This window comes from Cynocephalus volans, chromosome 14 (genome assembly GCF_027409185.1).
Source record: "Cynocephalus volans isolate mCynVol1 chromosome 14, mCynVol1.pri, whole genome shotgun sequence".
In the NCBI taxonomy this organism is placed as follows: domain Eukaryota; kingdom Metazoa; phylum Chordata; class Mammalia; order Dermoptera; family Cynocephalidae; genus Cynocephalus; species Cynocephalus volans.
The window spans coordinates 102,315,079-102,337,272 of record NC_084473.1 but is presented as its reverse complement, the minus strand read 5'-3'; the positions used below and the strand labels follow the sequence as shown (position 1 = coordinate 102,337,272).

At 50.6% G+C, this 22,194-nt stretch overlaps 1 protein-coding gene across 6 annotated transcripts in view; it reads left to right on the top strand.

Annotated features, from left to right (window-relative positions):
- The window catches only part of UXS1 (UDP-glucuronate decarboxylase 1), a 151,948-nt gene that overhangs the window by 71,575 nt on the left and 58,179 nt on the right, over positions 1–22,194 (top strand). For all 6 annotated transcript variants that reach the window (XM_063078026.1, XM_063078023.1, XM_063078028.1 and 3 more), the window contains 4 exons: positions 154–275; positions 9,579–9,698; positions 16,759–16,802; positions 20,357–20,417. In XM_063078026.1, the coding sequence (XP_062934096.1) occupies positions 154–275; positions 9,579–9,698; positions 16,759–16,802; positions 20,357–20,417 (347 nt within the window). The remainder of the gene's footprint in view (positions 1–153; positions 276–9,578; positions 9,699–16,758; positions 16,803–20,356; positions 20,418–22,194) is intronic.

Sequence of the window (22,194 nt, the reverse complement as noted above, 5' to 3'; positions counted from 1 at the left end):
GAGGTTCCGTCGTTGACGTCTCTGCATTTGTAAATGTTTACCTGAGTCTTTCCAGAGTTCCCTTTTGCATCATAAACGTGTGTTGTTCATTATGCATATGAACTGGAAAACAGGAGAGATGAAAAAACAATCGTATTTTTCCCCCATCTGTAGATCCTGAAGTCCACCCTCAGAGCGAGGACTACTGGGGCCACGTGAATCCCATAGGCCCCCGGGCCTGCTATGACGAAGGCAAGCGGGTGGCAGAGACCATGTGCTATGCCTACATGAAGCAGGTACTGAGCACGTTCTGGGCTGCAGTTTAGACGCACGGAGTCCCACGTCAGACATGAAGTGCTGCGAAGGAAGTAAATGCCATGACTAATTGTGTCTGGGGCGGGTGTTGGGGAAGCCCATTTTCCCACTATTATAAATTCATGGTATTATCCGCAGCTTTTTCCATTTACCTTCTTATTTTAAAAGTGTTTTCCTGGAGATGAATTCTTAGGTTTGGACTTTTGTATGGTATGACCAGTAGGCTTCTTTATTGCCAAATTGCCCACAAGCAGCTAAGTTCCTCTGTTTTCCTGAAGCCTCCAAATCAGTGGATTTTTTTTTTTTTTTTTTAACTTTCCTTTTGGTTATCTATTCAGTATAAAAATGAATTCATTATTGCCTTAATTGAACATCTTTAGGAGTTATTGCTGTATTCATTTACTGTTATTTCCTGCTTTCTTCATTATTCATTGTGCCAGGTGCTTTTGCCAAGGGTATTTTATGCTACAGATTTGCTCACCCACATGCTGTAGCCAGAAGTTGCCCACAGACTGAGAGGCCAAGTTTCCCACACTGACTCCGTCTCAGAGACGTGACCCATCAGTCACTAGTTTTCTCTGATGCAGGTTTTGCAGCACCTGCCCACCTCCGAGCTGTGCAGGAGCTGGTGAGCTGTGCAGAGAGGGGCCCCTGAGGGGCTGGGTGAGTGCCCAGGCCACTCTATATTCTCAGTGCATGTGCCCTTGTGTGTGGGTCTGCACTCTCAGATCCATGTGGACACGGGATGTTGCTCCAGGACAGGCCATTGACAGATGTGGCATTTGTCTGTAGAGCAGTATTCTCAGGCTCAGGGTCTAGCTGCAGGTGAGCTCTAGGATTTGGTTGCTGTGAGTTCTATGAAAAGGGAGAGTGGCGTCCAGGTGCCTGGGCTCAGGGACTCTTCCCAAGTGTCTCTCTGAGGCCCTGGGGGGAGCCGGTGCAGGAACACACTAAGGGCCAGCTCCTGACCTCTGTGGGCAGCCTTCCAGGGCCTTCCATCTCCATGGGACTAGAGATGACAGTGCAGCGTATAATCACAGGCAGGTGTTGCTCCTTTGTGGGGAGGACGGGCTGTCAGGGGCTCTTTCTCATTGGATGTTTAATGAAATACCAACATTAAAGATCTGTAAAATGACCTTGTGCTGATGTAGATAGTTAAGCCTTTCTGCTTTACTTCTTGGCCAGAAGCAGAACTATTGCTTTCTGAGCCACTTTGGGCTGTTGGCTTATATTATCCACTTACTCTAAGAAACGTTAATCAATTTTAGGACATACTTTTATCATTCTATCAGAGTTTGAGGTCTCCCTGACACACAGGACGACCTGTGTGCGCATCGTGCTTATGAGAGCTGACCAGTGTGGGGCTCAGTGATCGTGCTTTGCGAGTAGTGAGTTTCAGGAGTAACGTGGATCTCAACTGTTTCCTTTTGCTTCCAGTCTTGTGGTTGTATTTCTAACATAGTGACTTTTTACATAGCTAAAGCTGATGGGCAGACAGGACATTTTTATTGAAGTTTTGGTTTTTATTAAATGATTAATAGTGTAACAGTTGATAGATTTATAAGTGTACATATTATCAAGTTTGTGCTCGTGATAATTATAGTATTTAGAAATAATAGAACCAGCACTTATTAAGCACTGACTGTATGCCAGGCAGTGTTAGGCACCTGGACACCAGCATGTCACATACATCCTAACGCCGGATCTACCCACATCATCCATGTGCAGGAGCTCAGGAAGGCAGCGCCAAATAACTCTCGGCATTTAAATTTCTGCTTGTTTGGGTCTCAGGAGTTTAATAGCATTGCCTTGAAAACTATAGCATACCCATTAGAAGTCCTTCATGTAGATGGTTGGTCCCACCTGCCCATGGCTGAGCTGTCCCTGACAAGAGCCCTGCTGGAAGGGTGTCCCTGCACAGCCAGGGCTGCCCTTGTGAAGGAGCTGCCTGCCACTCCCTTGGCAGAGTGTCGTCTTCTGTGAAATCTGCGGGCATGTGCCTCACACCCAGGAGGCAACACACGATTGTGGAATGGGTGTGAGAGTCACGTCCATAGCCGAGCTCACAGTGTACTTCTTGTGGGGTGCTGTGGGCTCTGCATGTAGGAGCAAAGCCTGTATCACTTTCCATCATGCTGGGAGTCTTGAGAACTGCCATGTGGATGACGGGCTCTGCACTTTCTGGGAAGGAGTCTGTGCAACATGGGTCTTGAACAGCAGGTACACTGGGTAATCCGTGGAATCATCAGGGCTCGTCACTCTGCGTAGCACACCTGCCCAAGGGCTCGTGTCTGCCCAGTTGAATGTTGTCATCCATGTGGTTCTGGAGATGACACCAAGGAAAGCCTGTCCTGGTGGCATGTTGGGACTTGTGAGCAGGTGTGATAGGAAGGAGTGACCATGCCCCTGGCTCTGGTGGCTGCAAGGCAGACAGGCAGAGGTTGTGGCTTCCTGACATAGCCAAGAGCGATGGGCCTGGGCTGAGGGCACTGTGGCCTTGCCTGAGTTCTGAGAGGCCTACAAGGAGGGTGCAGCAGGAGCTTCCCGCCTCCCACCCCATCTCATCCGTGTTGTAAATATGGTACTTCTTCCTAGGGAGAGCCGTGGGTCCTAGACCGCGGCTGCAGCTGGGCCCTGGCAACCGTGCCCAAGCACTGTCTCCCTCGTGTCTGCACCAGTGCTGAGGGCAGGAGACGGCGCCTTTCCTCTGCCCATGAGGACAGACAGTGTGCATTCTAGACATGTGTGGCTTCCTGCAGTGGCACGATGCTATACCAGGTACAGAAAGCATGGATAAGCGAGAGGGAAGAAAAATTGTTACCCGCAGTCTCATCTAGAGACAAACATAACAGGGAAAGATTAGATGAAACAAAGACCTCCACGTAAAGAATATGAAGGTTGTAAAACACTTAAGCCATTAACATGATTCCCTGTCTCAGAATTTCTTACTCGCTGCCAGTGAGGTTGGGTCAGGCGCCCCTGGCCCTCACTGGGTTTGCCCTCTGGGTGGGGCCCAGTCTGGGGCAAGTCGCTGCGCCTCTTCAGGGCTTGGAATCCAGAGAGGCTGTTACTTCCTGGGACTGGGGCTTTGCTGCTTTTCATCTCTCCCTGCTTCACTGTGTGTAACCCTTTTAGGTCCTGCATCCCCAGCGCAGTGCCCTGCAGGAGGCTGTGTCACTGTGCCCGTGTGAAGATGACATTATTTGAGGATGCCCCGCTTGCCTGTAATAGGCGTTGGCAAAGGAGCGACAGGGGAGGGGGTTGGCATCTGGAGCACCTGCTGCTCGGCCTCTGCTAGAGCAGGGTCTGTGGAATTGGGGTGGGTGCAGTCAGACGGGAGGTGGGCTCCAAACCTTGTGTCTGGCTCCCGGCCCACAGGAACCCATTGCTAGCTCCTGACGCCGTGGTCCTCCCTTTCCTGCTGTCCGGACTCCTTGTGGTGCACAGCTGGTGCCGGTGCCAGAACCAGCAGTGCACGTGTGTGGCTCTCTGTCACTACTCGCACCTCGGCAGGAGAGGAGTCAGCAGGGAGCTGCCTGTGACCTTGTCCGTCCCTGGCTCTCAACATGCAGCCTTTGGAGATAGTTTGGGGAGAAAATGTAAAACTTTAGGGATTTATTCTATCTGGAGACAAATGGGGGGGAGGGACCAAAGAAGGATGGATCAGATGGAATAGTATGCATTTGATACATTTTTAATTCATTATTCTAATAACTTAAGTTTCTATTTTTTATACATAATAACACATTCCCTCCTAAGTAGAAACTGTCGTTTCATTGTCAAGGCCCTGTATGGAATGTGGGTGTGTCTCACTCTGAATAAACCTAATATGTGTGAGGACTGAAAATATGAACAAGGTGAATAGAGGTATGAATAATGTCTTTATAAAAAGTTTTCCCTTTTCCAAAGGATTCTCTGCGGAGTTTCTTTTAATGAGTGAAATGTATTCAAAGTAGAATTTGATTTCACAGAAGGAAGCTCCCTTGAGTCGTCTTTCTGGAATGAGGTGGAGGTGTGGGGATCAAAGGGCATAGCGTCTTGATGAAGAGTTTGAACATATCAGAGAGGCATTAAATTGCCGCTTCTGTGTGCATTTGGGTGCAGTGGTTTTGGAAATGGAGGTCTGTGGCCAGTGTGTAGGGAACATCTGAGTTCATCACCCCCTTGTGGGTCTGACTCAAGTCTGGGGCCCACCCGCTGGGCCTGGTCTGCAAAACAGGCCACCATTCACAAAACTGTGGAGCTGCAGAGCCGAAAGCAAGCAAGCTCAGGAAGCATCTAGTGCAGCTGCCTTAAGGGTGTGGTTTTGTGTAATTTGGGGGCATTAAAATACTTTTTAAAAAATCAGAGAGTTGGTATATATATTATACTTGAGTGGAAAAAAAAAAATCAAGCAGCCAAAACAAGTCCAATTTTGGTGGGTAAGATTCACACTCTAGGGTTCAGACCTGAGCCTCTGGACCTGCCTGGCATCAGCTGTGTCCCTTGACCTGTGACTCACTCGCTGGCTGGGGTCTGCTGTCCACATCCGCCTGTCCCGTTGCTCACCACCAGGAAATGTTTGCACACTCCTGGCCTCGCGCTGGGCAGATAAGGACAAGTGCCCGCCCTCCCCTGACCTTGTGTGGCTTCTTCCATCTGCCACCACCCACCACTTGGAGTTTTTAGTCCCTGTGAGAGTCTTGCTTCGGCAGTGTGAGCTCTGCACCCCACAGTGGCCTTGGCCTTACCCCAGGTGGGGAGCAGAGCCCATCTGGATGCGTCCATGAGAGGCTGTAGGGGAATTGGGTGGGTTGGTCTTGGGACCTCCTGCCCCTGTTGCTTTAGGGGTATGTGCCTACTTCTCTCAGGGCAAGAGGAAGACCGAGGAGGTGGCACAGTATGCTGGGGCCAGTGTGCCTGGAAACACCTCCTCTTACCTGTCCTTCCTGCTCCCACAGGTGGGTGTGCCTGGGAACACCTCCCTCCGAACAGGTGTCAGCACAGTGAAGGGATGATGGTCCTCTCTGGTCAGCACTGCTCCCCCTGTGCAGGACTTCTCTGTTCTACCTTCCAGGACCTTCCATCAGTGAAGACAGTGGTCATAGTGTTCGGTGGCTTGAGACATTACTCTCCAAGGAAAGATCGTACTTTCAAAGGAATGTTGAGGAAGATCTCACCTAACCCTGCTGGCAACATTCCTGTCTGTGGGGATATTTGGAGAGGGAGGAATCCCTGTCCCTTCCTTACTCCTCTTGGGTCACTTCTCGCTAGGCTGTCCCCTCCTGCTGCTGACTGGCTCTGTGTCTCTGGCCCTGCACACCCAGCCCCTTACCCCGCACCCCTTGGGGCTGCTGCAAGTGCAGGAAGGAGTCGTCGGCCCCAGCTGCCCCGTGGGCTGTCCTTAGTGCAGCCTAGTCTCTGTATCCACCGGCCTCAGTGCCAGTCTTTCCAGGAACCTCAGTTCTGACCTTGTGATCCCAGGGCCTGCTGGGAATGTTTGTGAGATATTCCACGTGTGGGCACCGTTACTTCAGGAAACGGCAGTATAATCAGGGAGCATGGACAGTGGTCCAGGGCAAACACTGGGTTCAGAACCATCCCTTGGGGACAGATGGTAATAGCAGTGTCACGTTTTCTTTGTGTTCCTGTGACATGGGTAGGTGGAACGGACATCACCGTCCCCATTTCAGCAATCAGGGTCTTCAGTCTTAGGAACTGAAGTGGCTTCCCCTCGGGATGCGTAGCTGGCACGTGCGGGATGAGCACAGGCCCCAGGGGTGCAGCCCCGGCCCCTTCCACGTGCTACAGGGCGCTCAGGCGGGTTCTCCCGCGGGGTCACACATCCAGCCTCTGAGGCTTCCCTCGGGTTTATGCTGATGTAGCTCAAACTCTCAGGCGTCCTCCTCCTCCTCGATGTCTGGAGTCATAAGTGACTGATGGCTCACCACAAGGGACAAAACTATAGCACAGGGGCCAGGCCGTGACTGAAGAGGAGTCAGCTTTCTGAACGAGGCCTTGTGTGTGCGGAGCCTACATCCGCCTGTGGTGGAAGCTCAGGGGACCCACGCTGGGGGCAGGAGGGTTGCTGGCTAATGGAGCCTGCGTGTGTGTCAAGTTCACAGCTGTATTAGTCCTTTTCTGTTGCTTATAACAAAATACCTTGAACTGGGTGATTTATAAAGAGAATGAAATATATTGCTTATAGGTTCTGAGGCTGGGATGTCCAAAGTCCAGGGAACACATCTGGTGAGGGCCTTGGTGGTGGTGACAGTGACCCAGGGTATCACATTGAGAAACAGGGGAACAGACAGTGGAGATAGCTCTTTTAAAGCCCTCGGAACCACCATTTTTAATCCATTCAGTACTGCACGGTCCTACAATCTCATCACCTCTTCAAGGCCCCACCTTTCAATTACCATAATAGGATTTCCCACCCTCAACAGTTACAGTGGGAATTAATCTTTTAATATATGAACTCTGGGGACACAATTCAGTCCATGCACAGCTATGGCTATGTTTGCTGAGTGGTCCTCCCAAGCTGGGCTCCCTGTAAGTGAGGCATTGTGGCCTGGCGCATAATGTCTGGGCTTTGCACCTGGCTCTCCCCTTCCTGGGACGATGGCTTTGGTCAGACACGGACCCCCTCCCCAGGTCTGAGATGGGAATAGTCAGGCCTTCATCCGACGTGTGTGTGTGGGTGCTGACTGAGCCGCCACCACAGACAGCCATGCTGGCACCCACCCACTGTCCATCCTCCCACCTGCTTTGAAGATGGGGGACGAGTGTCAGGTATCTGGCAGAGTGTACCGTTGAGCAGCTTTGCATCAAGGCAGAGGGTTTCCTGATATTCCCTAGAAAGAGATGGATCCACACACCAACTCCAGAAGGTGCCAGTGTCCAAGAGGAGAGCAGGCCTGGGTTGGAGTGAGCCATGGGTCTCCCCTGGCTCCATGTAAGCAGGTCAGGGTTCATGTGTAGCTGCTCTTGTTGCTGTGACTGCGCTTGAGAGCTCGAGCTCCCGGAAGAGTGTCACTGCTCTCGCAGCCATGGCACCTGTCCCCTGGAACTGTCCCGTACTGCCTGACCATTGCAGATCCAGATGGAAAAAATCAGAACAAGCAAAGGCTTGTTCTGATTTTGTGGTTGGCAGTGACTGTCTGCAGAGCTCAGCTTGTAATGAGGCCATGTTCTGGAATGTTCCTGAGGAGAGGGAAGGCCAAGGGGATAAAAGCATTTGATTTGTTGCAAACTCTGTGCAACCCATTGAGCTTTCCTCCTGCTGGGCACACTGGTTTGATTATTGTAAATTTGCTGAGGTTTTCCCATTCTCTTCCTAGAAGAAAGCCATGTTCAGCCATTTGTGATTCTTTCCCCATCTTATCCATTAATGCAAGTGAGTACTTTTGAGTTATTTTCTACTGAGAACAGCATCTCTGCTCCTTTTCTAATATACTGTGGTTAGTTCAGTAGAGAAAAGGGTTGATTTATTCCTGGACTTGGAATAATACCTCATATCTTTGTCCTGAGAGTCTGAAAGCTAAGGACAAGTTAGCTCTTCTGGTTTCTAAACGTTGTGTGCTAGGTCCACGCCTCCCGACCATTTCCTTATCTCAGCACACATAGGAACTGCTCGTGTTTGGCTGGCACACTGTGGTGGCCTCAGCCACTGTGGGCGCTAACATGGGCCCTGGGAATCTGCAGTTCAGCCCCTCTGACTTGCTGTACCGGTGGAGAAATTCTGTGCTAAATAAGGCTCATTAGCTAAGGGTTCATTAGTTTCCCAGCCATGCCAGATCTAAGGTGGTGGAATTAGAAAAGAACTCTTTTGGCTGGCAGTGACATTAGCAGCTAATGTTTATCACCACGGGGCATGTGCTAAGGGTATATATACATGGAGGGACTTCAGTCTCAGAAGCCCCTATGGGGTGAGCACTGTTCCTCTCCCACCTTTGCTGTGACAAGAGTGTCAGTGGCAGGTGTGGGAGTATGCGGTAGAGTAGCGAGGAGCAGAGTTGCAGAGCTGCGGCACACGCTGCCTGCTGTCCAGCGCCCAGAGTGCACATCCAGGTGTAACAGGTGAGACGTGGGAAGCACGCTGTGCCAGCCCACTCACTCAGTGTGTGTGACGACGTGAGCTCTTTCATCCCAGCAAATCAGTCTTGAAACAGTAATTAAACAAGATCATTTGGAGGGGTCTTTTGCAGTTAGAAAATAGACTTTCCTGATTACATATTTGAAAATATACTTTTCTGGATTACAAAATTACTATGAGGGTACTTCAAATAGTTTGTGGAAAAATAGAATTGAAAAATAATACCAACCTTTCCACGAACTTTTTGAAGTACCCTCATACATGTTTATTGTAGTAAAAGTAGAAACATTAAAAAAAACACAGGTTGAGTATGCCTTATCTGAAATGCTTGGGACCAAAAGTGTTTTGGCGGGGTTTTAGATTTGTTTTTCAGATTTTGGAAGATTTGCAGACTACATGCCAACTGAGCCTCCCTAATCCAAAAATCCAAAATCTGAAATGCTCTGGTGAACATTTCCTTTGAGCATCATGTCTGTGCTCAGGTTTCAGACTTTAGAACATTTGGTATTCAGATTTTCACATTAGAAGGAACATAGAAGAAAATGAACGTAGAGATGGAGAATAAATGGAGAGGTGACTATTTTAAGCAGTGTTGGTATGTGTCTTTCCAGTTCGTTAGCTGTAGCTTATATTGGGCACTAAGTAGTAGTTGGTTTTTCACTAAGACATTAGTTTTTCTACAGAGCAGATTGGGGGTATAGGTGCAAAGTGGCTCTTTAAGCACATTTGTGTGTCTCTCTTTTCCCAAGATTTCTTGTTTTTCTCCTTGTTTTTCTCAAACAATCACTGACACTTAAATTTCTTAAATTTTCTGAGTGATAAATTTGTATATCGTGTGAAAAAAATTATAAAAAGAGTATTTATACCATGATCCCGTTTTGGAAAACATTTACTGGGGAAAAGCTATATAAACACCTTCCCTGCATTGTGCTATCTGTCTATCAGGTGTTCTACCAGAATGTTAATGCTGGTGACCTTTTGGTGGTGAGATCCAGGACAACTTTGCCTTTCTTCGGTATAACTCTGTATAGTCTCCATATCGGTTTATGATGAGCATGTTATAGAATCTGAACAAAAAAGCAATTTTATTCTGGGATAAAAAGCAAAACATTTTCTGACACGCTTTTCATGCAGTGCACTGGAGATGCGAAGGTGGAGGACGCGCAGACCGCAGAGGGAGCGCACCTGACTCCTCTTCCCTCTGTTCCAGGAAGGCGTGGAAGTGCGTGTGGCCAGAATCTTCAACACCTTTGGGCCGCGCATGCACATGAACGACGGGCGGGTGGTCAGCAACTTCATCCTGCAGGCGCTCCAGGGGGAGCCACTCACGGTAGGTGCCAGCCTTGGTGGGCACAGGAGCCACCTTGCGGCCCGGCCCAAATGGGGAATCAGCTCACAGGTGATGAGCGACAAGTGGCTGTATATCCCTGCCCCCACTGGTGAAAGGGAAGGAAGGTGCATGGATAGAGCTCACATGAGCAGTGGACTTATGATGTAACTCGAGTCACCTTGCCTTTCCGAGTCTGCGGACAGCAAGTCTTGCCCAGGCCACCCACTCCATGGGTTCTGTGTGCCCATGCCAGCCGGCCTCCCCTGATGTTCTCTTGGCCTGCTGGCTGTGACCACAGTTGTGCCTGTACCCGCTGTCCTGCAGGTGGGGAGGAGGTGGGCCGGGTCTGGGCACTTACCATGACAGTGCTGACCAATACTCCTTCGGATGCTCTCAGCCAGGAGGATTCTGGAGCCCCTAGTGGTCTGATGCCAGTGGTATGGTGAGTGTGCAGCAGGGATGAGGACGTCTGTGCTGAGGCCCACTGCTTGGTGCCCTCAGATACCATCCAAGCAATCAGGGGGCAGGTGGGCTGCTCACTCCGTGCCAGCCCTGCTCTCTCCTCTTTTGCTGAGTCCTTGTGGCTTTCCTCTCTCTCCTTTTTCCTGCTCCTCTGCCTTGCCTGTCCCTCTTCTTGGACGTCTGCCTCCGCTTTTTCGCTCTTCCAGTCCGTAGCCTTCCAGAATCCTTTTCAGCGTGGTATTTGGTAGGGGAATCCAGAGCAGATAAGCATCCCGCGACTATGAAAATTCTGCCGGATGACTTGCTTATTGAGTGTACTCCAGGGGGAAAAATTATACCTTTGTCTACGTACATCTCTCTGTCCATCAGTCGATCAAAAGAGCTGGCTCACGTTTCCTGTTGTGTGACATTTACATCTATGGCCTGTTTAATGCCACAACAAGCCTGTGGGCTGAGGTAGCATCATCCCCCTGATTTCCAGGCGAGGAGACTGAAGCACAGAGGTGAGGTCAGTGGTGCAGGCTTGCGTGGCCCATTGGTGGAGCCTGTTTCTGGACCCGAGCCTCTGCTCTTCGTCACTGTTCTCCGAGGTGTGTGTCTCTTCTTGTGTGTCAGCCACTCCACTGCCTGCGTAGAGCAGCACGCTTGGCCTGGCACACGATGGGGTGGCTGCCCAGGGCTGGCACATTGTATAGGTGCATTTCGTTGGATACATCTCAGAGGAGAGGTCAGTCCACACCCCAGCTCCAGGTTCTCGATGGCCCATGCCCACTCTCCCTGCCACCCCCTCACTCGGTGGTACCTCGGTGTCCCTGGATGGAGGTGCTGTGGCCACACGTGGCTCTCCTCCTCCCACACCACACATCAGTGCACCAGCACGTCCCAGTGGCCTCACCTGGGTAGAACCGCTTTCCAGCTCCGGTCTACACTGCTACTGCCTTGTCCAGGTTTGTTGCTGTAGCCTCCTGCTCACTCTCACTCTCACTCTGCCCGCCCGGCGCACTCCGTCCAACAACCAGAGGGAGCTTCAGAGGAGTCAGAAACTGGCCTGGCTTTCGTCTCGAGGACAGCATGTCCACCCCTCATCCTCAGGCAGAGTCTCCTTGGCTGTGCCCTTGCCTGTTCCAGGAGCACTTCTCTTCTGGGCATCCTCTCCATTCCGTCCTCATCTCTTGACTGCTCTGTGTGCAGTGCCACCATGTTCATCACCAATAACCATGGTATGGCTTTCATTACACTTGTCACCAACTGGAATACTAACTTTCCAGCCCTTGGTTCGTGCTAGCACAATGTAAGCTTTTCAAAACCAGGAGCTGTGTTCCTGACTCCCAGGAGAGCCCCAGGCACCCAGGTGGTATGAGAGAAATGTGGCTGAATTAGTCATTGAGCTTATAGTGGCCGTGTTCCTTTAGGGTGGGTGAAAGTGTCTCCGTGTCTTCATCTGGAAGCTAGCAGTTGTAACTATGACCACCAGGTGAAACTCACTCCAAGTTTTCTTGCTGGGGTTCCGAGGGACCGCTGTCCTCGGATCCCCTCAGTCCAGCTTCTCTGTTGGGAATTTTGCATCTTGGTGACAGCCCTGGTTCCTTTTTGCCCACTGCACTCAGTGACTCTTCCTGGCACAACGAGATCAGAGCTCCTTTGTTTGCAGAGTAAACTGTTCAGAGATTCCAGGAAACTACTTCTTGATTTACTGGCCCCTGGCAGCAGCCGGGGCTGAGTGTGAGGCAGGAGAGCAGGCTCCCAGCAGCCCGAGAATGCGTGTATTGTTGCAGACCTAATAACTCAAGTGTTGTCTTCAGGCCCAGCCAGCTTCTGGGCCAGAGACAGGAGGGAAAATACCCCTGGAGCCATCCGTGACTGTGGTTCATCCAGAACATGGCAGGCTTTTAGTCTTTTCTAGATGCCTTCTGGTGGTGGGAGGCGGGAGTCCCAAGGGAGCCTTTCAGAGTGTTCTGTTTCCTTTTGTCACATTGAGTTCTATTTCCTGTCAAGAATGTGAGGGAGTCGCTACGTTTCCATCCTGTTCTGTCCAGTTGAGATATTGTTTCTTGCACCTGTTAGATGGTTCTGAGGAGCAGTCTGAGGGACCCGTGTGACCGCATCTACCCAGCTCATCTCTGAGATGCTTTGTTTACTCAGGAAGGGGTAAAGGGGGGTGCCCATCTTTTTCCTCTTCCAGTGGGGTTCATTTGTCGCTTACCTTCCAGCCGCTCTTTGGAGAAGCCTTTGTTGTCTTATCCCTTGGCCAGAGGTCAGTCTTTGAGCACATCTTAGCATCTCTCTCCCTGCCATATCACATGCCTGGTGTGAGAACTCGGGGAACGTGTTGCTAGGTTAAGTGTGTCACACACAGAAGTTGTCTTAGGCTGAATCACAGAGAGGTTCAGAAGATGCTGGGTCCCAGTTCAGAAGGTTTGTAGGATCGGTGAGTGTGGCGCGGGGGAGCCAGCTTCCTGAGTTCACTTTTGAAGAGGCTTTGGCTCACGATTGAGTTAGAGCACGTGCATCCACGGTGGGCTGTCACTCTGCTTTGCCACCTTACTGTGACTTATTCCAGTTAACAGATGAGAGAATAATTTCTTCGAGATGGATTTGCCCAGGACAGCCCAGATGTGGCAGAATTGGGGTTTGCATCCAGGTTTATGTCATTTTAAGATCCCTGCTGTTTTTTCAAAGGAAAGTTTTGGAGAAACCATATCTCAAAATCCAGTTCAAAGCTGGTGTGACACATACACTCTTCTTACTGATACTGTGGTATCTGCGGTGATCCTAACATTGACCTCCATTTGTGGAGAGAAGCCATAGGATCTGTTAAAGAAGCAGTTGTTCAATGACTTGTTAAAGCACTGTAAGGAAGACTTTATTCAGGACCGTTATGATAGATGTAAGGACCACTGCAACAGGGTCTTGCAGTGGGAGAGAGATTGGACTCAACTCTGAACACAGCGTGGACAGGGTGGGGTCAGTGGGTGGAAATTACTAAGAGGAAACATCAGGGTGATTCTGGCCAAACCAAACTAACAGGATTCTTGCTGAAGACAGGCCAGGGTGATCAGAGATCACCTGGAGGACAATGGGGCATGAGGAACCCGATCGGATATCAAGGGTGGTCAGATATCAGGGGTAGGAGGTTCTTGGTAAACTGACTTAGGGTTCTTGCTAATACTGGATTTTACAAGATAGTGCAGAAATCGGCCTCGGAGAAGGTCAGGAGCCTGGCCAAAGTTTGGTCAATCAACAGATCTTTGTCGTCTTAAGCACACGAGGCACAGTGGTGTGGTCAGGGCCACGCAGTCACCAGGAGTGCCTGCTGCTCGTCTGCCCTCTGGCCTGTGCTGCTGAGTACCCAGCCCTCAGTTCCCAGGTGCTGATAGCGGCCTTGACTCTTCCACGAATCTCCTTGTGTCATTCCAGTCCTGTGGAATGAAGCCACAGGGACTAAACCTCACACTGTCTTCTGTTAGGAGGATGACAGGAGTCCACGGGGCTGCACCGGAGCTCCTGCAGTTCTCACACCCTGGCTTGTGCTGGGCACCCACTGTATGCCAGGTCCATAAAGGAGACACGGCCTCAGACACACCGTGAGGGGGTGTGCAGGGGTTTCAGATGATTCTAGAGCCCTAGAAGGGCGGATTATTTGGGGGGTGGGGGACGGTTGTTTGCACACACCTTTTAAAAAATTTTTTCACATTTAGCACACAGAGTAAATATTACAGTCATGAATTATGAATCTTCATATTACAGAATACTGTGTTGGTGATATGGGGAGGCTGATTTAAGCCAAAATATAGATGATAGAAACTGAAATCCAGCAGGACTATTGAAGGATGCCAGGAAGGAAGGCTTCCAGCCATGGCTCACACTGCACCTTAGACAAACGTACCCGCTAGAGCATGGCTTCAAGGCAGTCAGCAAGGCCTGGGGGTGAACAGCTGGGGTCCCACACATTACTGCTGCAGCTCAGGCAGAACAGCCCTCCCCCATTGCCTCCTCCTGTACCGGGGACTGTTGCCCCAAGTCCCATGTGCCACATGGACATCAGGTTGGTCCTCAGAGGAAGGGGAATATGGAGGGGGGTTGCTGCTTAAGGGCTTTTGTCACTGGACCTGAAGGGAGCAGGCTGAGGTCCCCCAATGATTGTGCTGCCCACAGCCAAGCTCCAGGCCTGCCAAGCCTTGTGTCAGTGCCAGCTGGGTGGTGGGCTCCCCTGGGGAGGAGCCCTAAGGTGTCAGGCAGGGAGGTGTGCCTGCATTTCACGTCTTTTTAAAAGACAGCGCGGCCTCTGACGCAGCAGCTGGGAAGTGCACAACAGACTGCAGGTTACTTCTGTCTGCAGGAGCGTTTTTGGACATCCTGAGCTACAGCTGCAAACCTCCTTTGGGATTAGTTGGTATTCAGGCCGCTGAGTATTTCCATCTCAGTTCCCTTGCCCCTTCTGTTGAGCAGGTGTGTGGCGTGGTTCTTTGCAACCACGACCCCCCCCCCCCGCCACCCCTGCTCGGGGAAATGGTGCGTGGATGGCCGTCCCAGCCCTGAGGGGTGAGTCCGAGCTTTTGATTGGACTGAGATCAGCCTTCAGCAGGCTTGTTGAAGGCCACTGCCACTGTGTATGGGAATTGGGCTTTCTGTGAGTGTGGCCAGAACACTTTGCAGACCCACGGGCCAACCATTGTGGTGCCCCTGACCGAGTGCGGTGGGAGGTGCAAAGCAAGCAGAGAGGTGCCTGAGCTTTGACTGGGCAGACCCCCGGAGGACAGGGGGAGGCAGGTGGGCAGAAGTACAGCAGCGCACCACACACCTGCTGCTGAGTGCTGGGACCTGGGTCTTGCCTTATCCCAAACCCATGTGCCAGCAAGACTGGAGATTAGCCCGTGCCAGTGTGACAGCCCTAGATTAGAAAAGAAACTACAGGCAGCTCTGAAGTCTGGATGCAGTGTCGTGGGAAAAAGAATCCTGAACTTGGAGTCAAGATAGGTTTCACTCACATGGGTGCAGGTCATGCCAGCACTCTGAGCTTCTGTGACCTCTTCTCTAAAATAAGGAAGGTCACAAAAAAAATACAGGAGTTATGCCTGCAGGACAGCACTTGGGTGGAGGGCGGGTCTCTGGGTGACGGGGCTGGCAGTGCGGTGGCAGGGGGACCTCCTCCGTCCGAACCAGGCCTGCTGCTTCCTCTCTGCCTTGCCCAAGTGTGCTAGGGAGTCTAGAGTAGATTGGATTCAGGCAGAACTGCCAAGGAACTGCTGTCTGCTTCTAAGAGCCCACCACCAGCTTTCCTCAACTTCTCTTTACCATGAGTTGCTGCCATGCTCTGTCTTGTCACAGAAATCTTCATAAGTCAGTGTTCCCCGGCATTCCTTGCCAGGACAGAACTTAAGTACATAGAACTGACAGGCCCATAACACTAGCGTATGCACGCGCTTACTAAGACACGAATGCAGCCTTAGCCCTGCTGTAGAGACAGCCCTGGGGGCGGGTTGGGCAGGGTTTCCTCATCTGCTCTTCCCTTCTCAGGTCTGGCAGGGGCAGGGAGGCCATGTGACAGGTGGGGGTGGTGGAGCCAGTATTGTCAGCAGAGCTGCTGCGGCTGGCTGTTCTTTGCAATCCAGTGGCCAGTGAGGGGAGGCACCAGGAATATTAGAATAATAATGATAACCTGTCCTTGTTCCTCCTCTCAGAGGCCTTCTTTCTGCCCTAGGCAGGTAGGCATACAGAAGCCCTGGCGGCTCTGCTGTCCCCTGTGACGGTAGGGTTAAGGGTTCCTCAGAGAGCCACCTCCTTCTTGGCGATGGTGTAAACTCCGGGATTCAGCAGGTTCTTGCTCAGCAAGTGTCATTCTGCTCTCACGCGGTGTGAGGCATGGTGTGGGGCTCTTACAGGGCAAAGTCCTGTCCCGGAACTTGCAGTTGGGGAGTTGGCCTGAGGGGTGGATGAAGGGAGAGCATCTCGTTCTTGCAGAAGGAGCGCAGGGAGCTTCCCAGGGACATGGCGTCGGAGCTTGTCCCTAAAAGATGAGGAGCTCTCTGCAGGTGGTAAGCAGTGGCAGAGAAAAGAACATGAGCCGAGGCACAGAGGTGCCCTCCCCCAGCCTGCCGCTTTGTCCCATGCCAGCCTTGGGTGGCTCTCACCTAGGCCTTGGCCATTTGCTGTGATCACCTGGGGAGCTGGCAGTGAAAACTCCGGGACACGCTGCCTCATCCCACTGTGCATGGCCTGGTCTGGGCGCAGCGCCCAGCTATTCTGATGGGTACCACCCTGTGTGTGGGCCTGTCACCCAGTTGCACTCTGGCCACAGTCCCCAGGACCAATGTCGTGCCCGCACCTCACAGGGTTCTGACAGACGCCGATTCCTTCGGGTACTGTACTGCAAAGAAAAAGTTTATGTGCGTGCACACGCTCACTCTCACACTCTAGGTACTTCTGCCTCTACCTCACTGTTGGGGGCTAAGTGTGAAGTGCAAGGTGCTAGGTGTGGGATGAGATGCCCTAAGTCAGTGTCACGGCCCCTTTGGGGGGCACAGTTTTGAGGTCAGTCCCATGGAATTTCCCGGTGCTTGTGTGGTTTCCTCAGGCCTAACTGTTGGTTTCCCTCCAGGTGTATGGATCGGGGTCTCAGACGAGGGCGTTCCAGTACGTCAGGTAAGACCGCCTGTGGTGGAACTGCCCTTAGTGGTGATGGGGGCGGGGCAGGGTGGTGCGGACTGGGCAGCTCAGTACCCATCCCATGTGTTATTTCCACAGCTCTAACAGTGTGTATATATTGAGTTCATTTTAATTCTGTGCTGGGAATACTCTTGCTGTTCTCTGTAAAAGTTAAAATCAACATCCATCTCCATGACCATTGTGACCCTTGTGCTGATCTTGTGCTGCCACCTAGTGTCCCATGGTGGAGTTGCCCAGCTCTGTTCCAGTAAGGCCCCATTGAGAGGGCCTCACTGTACGTAAGTACCTGCAGACTCTGATGCCTGACGCGTTGTAAACATGGCTTTCTGGGGTGGAGGAGATAGTCCCCATGAAGGCTATGAGATGAGAGAGCATCCTCATGTTGAATGTGCTAAAACTAAATGCAGGTAAAAATATAGTCTTTGGAGTAGTTTCACGTGGTGATTTTTATTGTTTTCTTGGTGATCCTTATAAATCTTGTGTTTTGTTGGTCAGTTCAGTTGGTGACTAATTGTAGAATGTAGTGTGGATTCTGAGAGAGGACTCACAATATAAGTAGTTACATATGCCAAAGTGCCTTCCACCATTACATGGCTATTATAAATTCTGCGTAAGTTTCTGGTATCCTGAATCATTGTAAAACCCACTGCTGTAATTTGGCACCTTATATTCTTACTCTGCAGTGCAAATTCCCCTCAAGACCTGCCAGTCAAGAAATGCTATTTCTAGGGCCGGCCCATGGCTCACTTGGGAGAGTGTGGTGTTGACAACACCAAGTCAAGGGTTAAGATCCCCTTACCCGTCATCTTTGAAAAGAAAGAAATGCTGTTTCTGGTGTGTGGGGCCATCCTAGGGGTGCTGTAGGGTGAGGCGGTGGCTGAAGGGGTGCAGGTCTGGTCGCCTACCCCCACCTCAGCCGGCAACCACATAGACTTTTGTCCGACTTGGCGAGGGTCCTGTGTAAGGAGTCTCTGAGAAATGGAACTGCTAGTAAAAAATATATATATTTATATGTGTTTTTTTTTCCTGAAAGTATTTGTAAGTTTTTATGTTTGGCCCCAAAGAAAGCTGTCAGTGAACACATAAAATGGTCAGTGTTTTTCCTCCTCACCATTAGCATCTTGCCAAGCCGGGCAGAAGGCCCACAAGAGTGATAAGCTGGCCGCATCATTGCCGCACAGGCAGCAGTGTGACAGGAGGCGGTGGCCGCCCTTCTTCAGGACTGTTTCCATCCCGAAGCATGTCATGCAGGCACCCGTCTCGGGGAAAGCCAACTACCGTGGCACATCGCTGTAGTGGGGCCATGTCAGCCAGACCTTGTGGGTTGAGGACCATCTTTCCATGTACCCTGTTTTCATCCCACCGTCCCTCACTCCCAGGTCATGCATGTTCCCAGGCAGGCCTTGCGTCTTCAGTTTCATGGACTGACCACCTAATTCATGGCCCAGACCTCTGTGGCCACACTCCATGTGGAATGCTGATGAGACCTTGTGTGGCAGGAGGGAAGCCAGTTGGAACCGTTCTTCTTACTCTTCTCATTATTTCAAAGGCATCACATACACAATCCATTTAAAGTAGCCTCAGATGCTTTTTTTTTTTTTTTTTTTGCTACCGCTGAAGTGCTTTAAGCACTCAGTGATGTCCATGCTGCGTGCTGTCCCAGCTCAGGACTGCTTGGACGGTCATGGCTCACACACCAACCGACAGCCTGCAGAGAGGGCTCCGGTGGCCCCTAGGGAAGCCCGTCCTGTGACTCTGCAGCGTTGTTCCTCCTGCTGCAGGGCACTCTGCTCTGGAATCAGTGGTTCTGAGACGATGGGGCTTCAGACACTGCCACACTCGGGCATGGATTTTCCACTAACACTTTTTAGTTACTCCAGGCTCGGCTGAGAGTAACTGATCAAAGTTTTGCTATTTTTAAAAATTATTTAGGAACTGAGAATCTTTTACTCCACAGTTAAAAACACACTTACTGTACTAAATTAACTCTTCCCAACACCCACGAGTGCGTTGGGACAGCACCGCAGGGATTCTGGGGTCTAGGTGGTCATCCACGTTGACGTTTGGCGTGACCATGTTTGATATTTCCATGGTCAGGTTACGTTCTCATTCATATAACAAAGGCATGCTGTGTTTTTTTTAAAAGACACTTTGTCAAAGTGACACTTTTAAAGAGCTTCAGGTTAAATGAGTGTGACCTATGCAGTTCTGACCTTAAAAAAGTTGCCGGTTTGTCATATGAAAGATGCGTGGCTTCCATCTCCCGTCTAATGAGGACGACTGCCCGAGAGTGAGCCGCCTTCCACGTGCCGTGGGTTCCACCCGTCTCAATTTTGAAACCTATTGTGGGTCCCACTGAGTGGCAGCTTTTCATGGCTTCTTACAAACATGCACAAATGTGTTCCGTAAAAGACGTGTTGTGGTGTAACAATGACTGCCATCGTGATGAAGTGACTTTTCGCTTACAGTTTCTGTAAACGAAATCACCCGAGGTCAGCAGCGATTTGCATTTGTGCTTGATCTGTGAGAGCAGAACATTTTCAGCATGTTCATATAAAGCGTCCATTTGTCGTACATGAAAAAGCAGAAATAACTTGCTTACTAAATGCCCCAGCCCTCAAATTTTTTTCAGTTAAAAGGAAAGCCAAACCTAGGTGAGGTTTCTTTGCAAGTTCATCCCAACTCATAGTAACCTGCTCCTCACTAGTTATGATGGAGAAGGAGGGTGAAGTTTCAAAGTGGCCTCACTTGGATCACCAGGCCAGAACTAAAAGACTGCTATGAGTACAGCTGATGCAAAGAGACTTACAGAGAGTATTTTTGTTTAGCAGTAAGGCGTCATTTTTACGAAGTAAGTTTTTTTAACAGAGCCACACTTTAGAGCTTCTGAAAATAAGAGCCAAATCTTGGTAAGAGAATATTTGCATATCTTCACCTCCACGGCCCCAGTTGATCACGATCCATTTGAAACATCTGAATATCCCTGACTGTTTCATACCAGCTGTTGGGTGGGGGGTGAATTGAAGGTTGGGGAGTAGGGAACGTTGTCTGGCTTTATCTGTGATTTGCCCGTATGGGCGTGACGTACTGGAGTTCATTCATTTCAGTGGATCTATTTTAAAAGATGATCATGTGCATTCGTGTGGGGCAACTGCCTGGTTTCACCTTAAACAGGGATTTTCATTAGGAACTTCTGTAAACTCCATCTTTTCCGGGTATATGCCTTTTTTAATTTATTTTAGTTTTTAATTGTTGAAGGATTTCAGAAATACACAAAAGTGGCTAATTCCATCTCAGCTTCCATCCTGTTTAACCGTCTACACCCCACCCACCGAAAGCATGTCCCAGACGTCACACGTGTCATTTCATCCATAGATACTTTGGCATTACAAACATCTCAATTTGCAGGATTTTGTTTTGGCATTCAGCCTTCCATGTGGGTTTTTGCTTTCTTCTGGGGGGCTGCTCTAGGTGCCCAGCTCCAGCGCGTCTGCAGGCGGAGCCTGACCCGCCTCCCCCTTCTCTTCCAGCGACCTGGTGAACGGCCTGGTGGCTCTCATGAACAGCAACGTCAGCAGCCCAGTCAACCTGGTGAGTGCCCCTCCCTGCCTCTCCCCAGGACAGCTCAACCTTTATTCTTTGTGAAACCACGAGCAGCACCAGGCTTGGCTTTGCTTGCTGTCAGCACACTTAGGGTATGGTGTTTTTCTCTACTATTGAGATAGAAACAAAACAACGTGAGAGTGTACAGAGTAGAGTAGAAGGTCTACAAGGCACGGATGAGCCGTGAAGACCTCCACCTGCAGGGCCCAGGTCTGAAACCGCATGAGCCTTTTGGAGGTAGCAGATGGGTGCTGTGTGTGTGCGTCCCTGTCTCTGTCCAGTGCACAGGTCATCTTTACAACACGTGATTGATGAGCTTTCAGAAGATGGAAGCTGTTCAGAGAGAAAGCTTTCCAGTAGCAGATTGTGTCTGTAATCCGCCCTGCAGACCACCTTTGTGGCTGCCTCCCTCACCCCCGCCTGCAGTCCCGGAGCCTCCCCATGTGAGGGATTGCAAGGTGGTTCCTCTGGTCCTCATCTAGCCTCAAGCACTTTCAATGCTGGTGAGCTTACTTCTGCTCAAAGCACTTCCATCTGTCTGTGGCCAGTTCTGGCTGCCAGAAAGTTCAGTTTACATTGGACTAAATTCTCACTCTCTGTACCCCCTGGCTCCTTTCCCCACCTGGGGCTGTTCTGAGCTGGCCGGTCCACCTGCAGTGGGATAGCTTTCTGAGACTGAAGGGTGCAGTCCTCCCCCAGCCTTCTCCTCGCTGGCTGCTCGGCCAGGGCTTAGTCAGGCTGGGTCCCCTCACCCTTTCTGCGTCTGTTCTCTGTTGATTTGTTCCATCTTGTTTCAAACATGAGGCATTGGGTGCTGTCCCTCATGATGCTGGGCTTGTTGATGGCAACTGGCACAAGAGCTCCTTCGCTTGTCGGGGAGCCCCCAGCCCTGCCTTGTGAGCGTTTGTCAAGGCCCGAGCCTTCCCTCCCTGCACTTTTGCTGCAGGCCCTTTTAAAGTGTGTTGTCAGTGACCTTCTTGAGCTCTTCTCTTTAGATAGCATGTTCCTTCCTTTCTCTTTTTGGAGGGCCTTTGCATGGGGACATTTGTGAACTTCAAACTCCTTTAGAAACCTGTCTTCCCTGAAATCTGAATCACACATCTGCTGGGATCCCCCGATAAGGACAGAGCTGTTTTCTCTCACACTCCTCCTGCCCTTCTTGGCTAGTCAGTCTTTTCGTTGGGCTCATCGTTAGGCCCAGGGTTCGTTCTTACCTCTTTTCCCATCTAGCTTCAGACTAACCTAGGAACTTGGGAATGAAGAGTACTTAGGATATATAGTTGCTAAGCTTTGTAGTGGTCTCTTATGATTAGGGGTGATGGGGTGGAAGAAGAGAAACAGATTGGGGAGGGAATGGGCAGTGGCTGCTATGGTGTGTGTTGGCAGAAAATGGTTTTCCCCAGAGGGAAAAGTAAGCTCGCATTATGGAGTGCATTGAGTCCATCCCCTGGCTCGCCCAGAGCGCACCTCTGCAAGTGTGTTCATCTCTGTCACAGCTTTCGTGGGTGGGATTGCAAGTCCTGGATTACTGAAGTTGTTAATACTGTTGTTAGCACCTTCAGGGAACTATACTATGTTAGTGGAGCTGATTTTGCAAACCCAAACTTTTATGCAAAGTGACACTGAAGTTACAGGAAACTTGGATACAAAAATGGCCCGTCCTGGAGAGTCAGCCTGTGAATGTGCGTCCTTATTAGGTGCTCTTGATCTCTCCTAAGGCCGTTCTTATGCACGGCCTGTCTGGAGGATGGCGGTGAAAATGGGT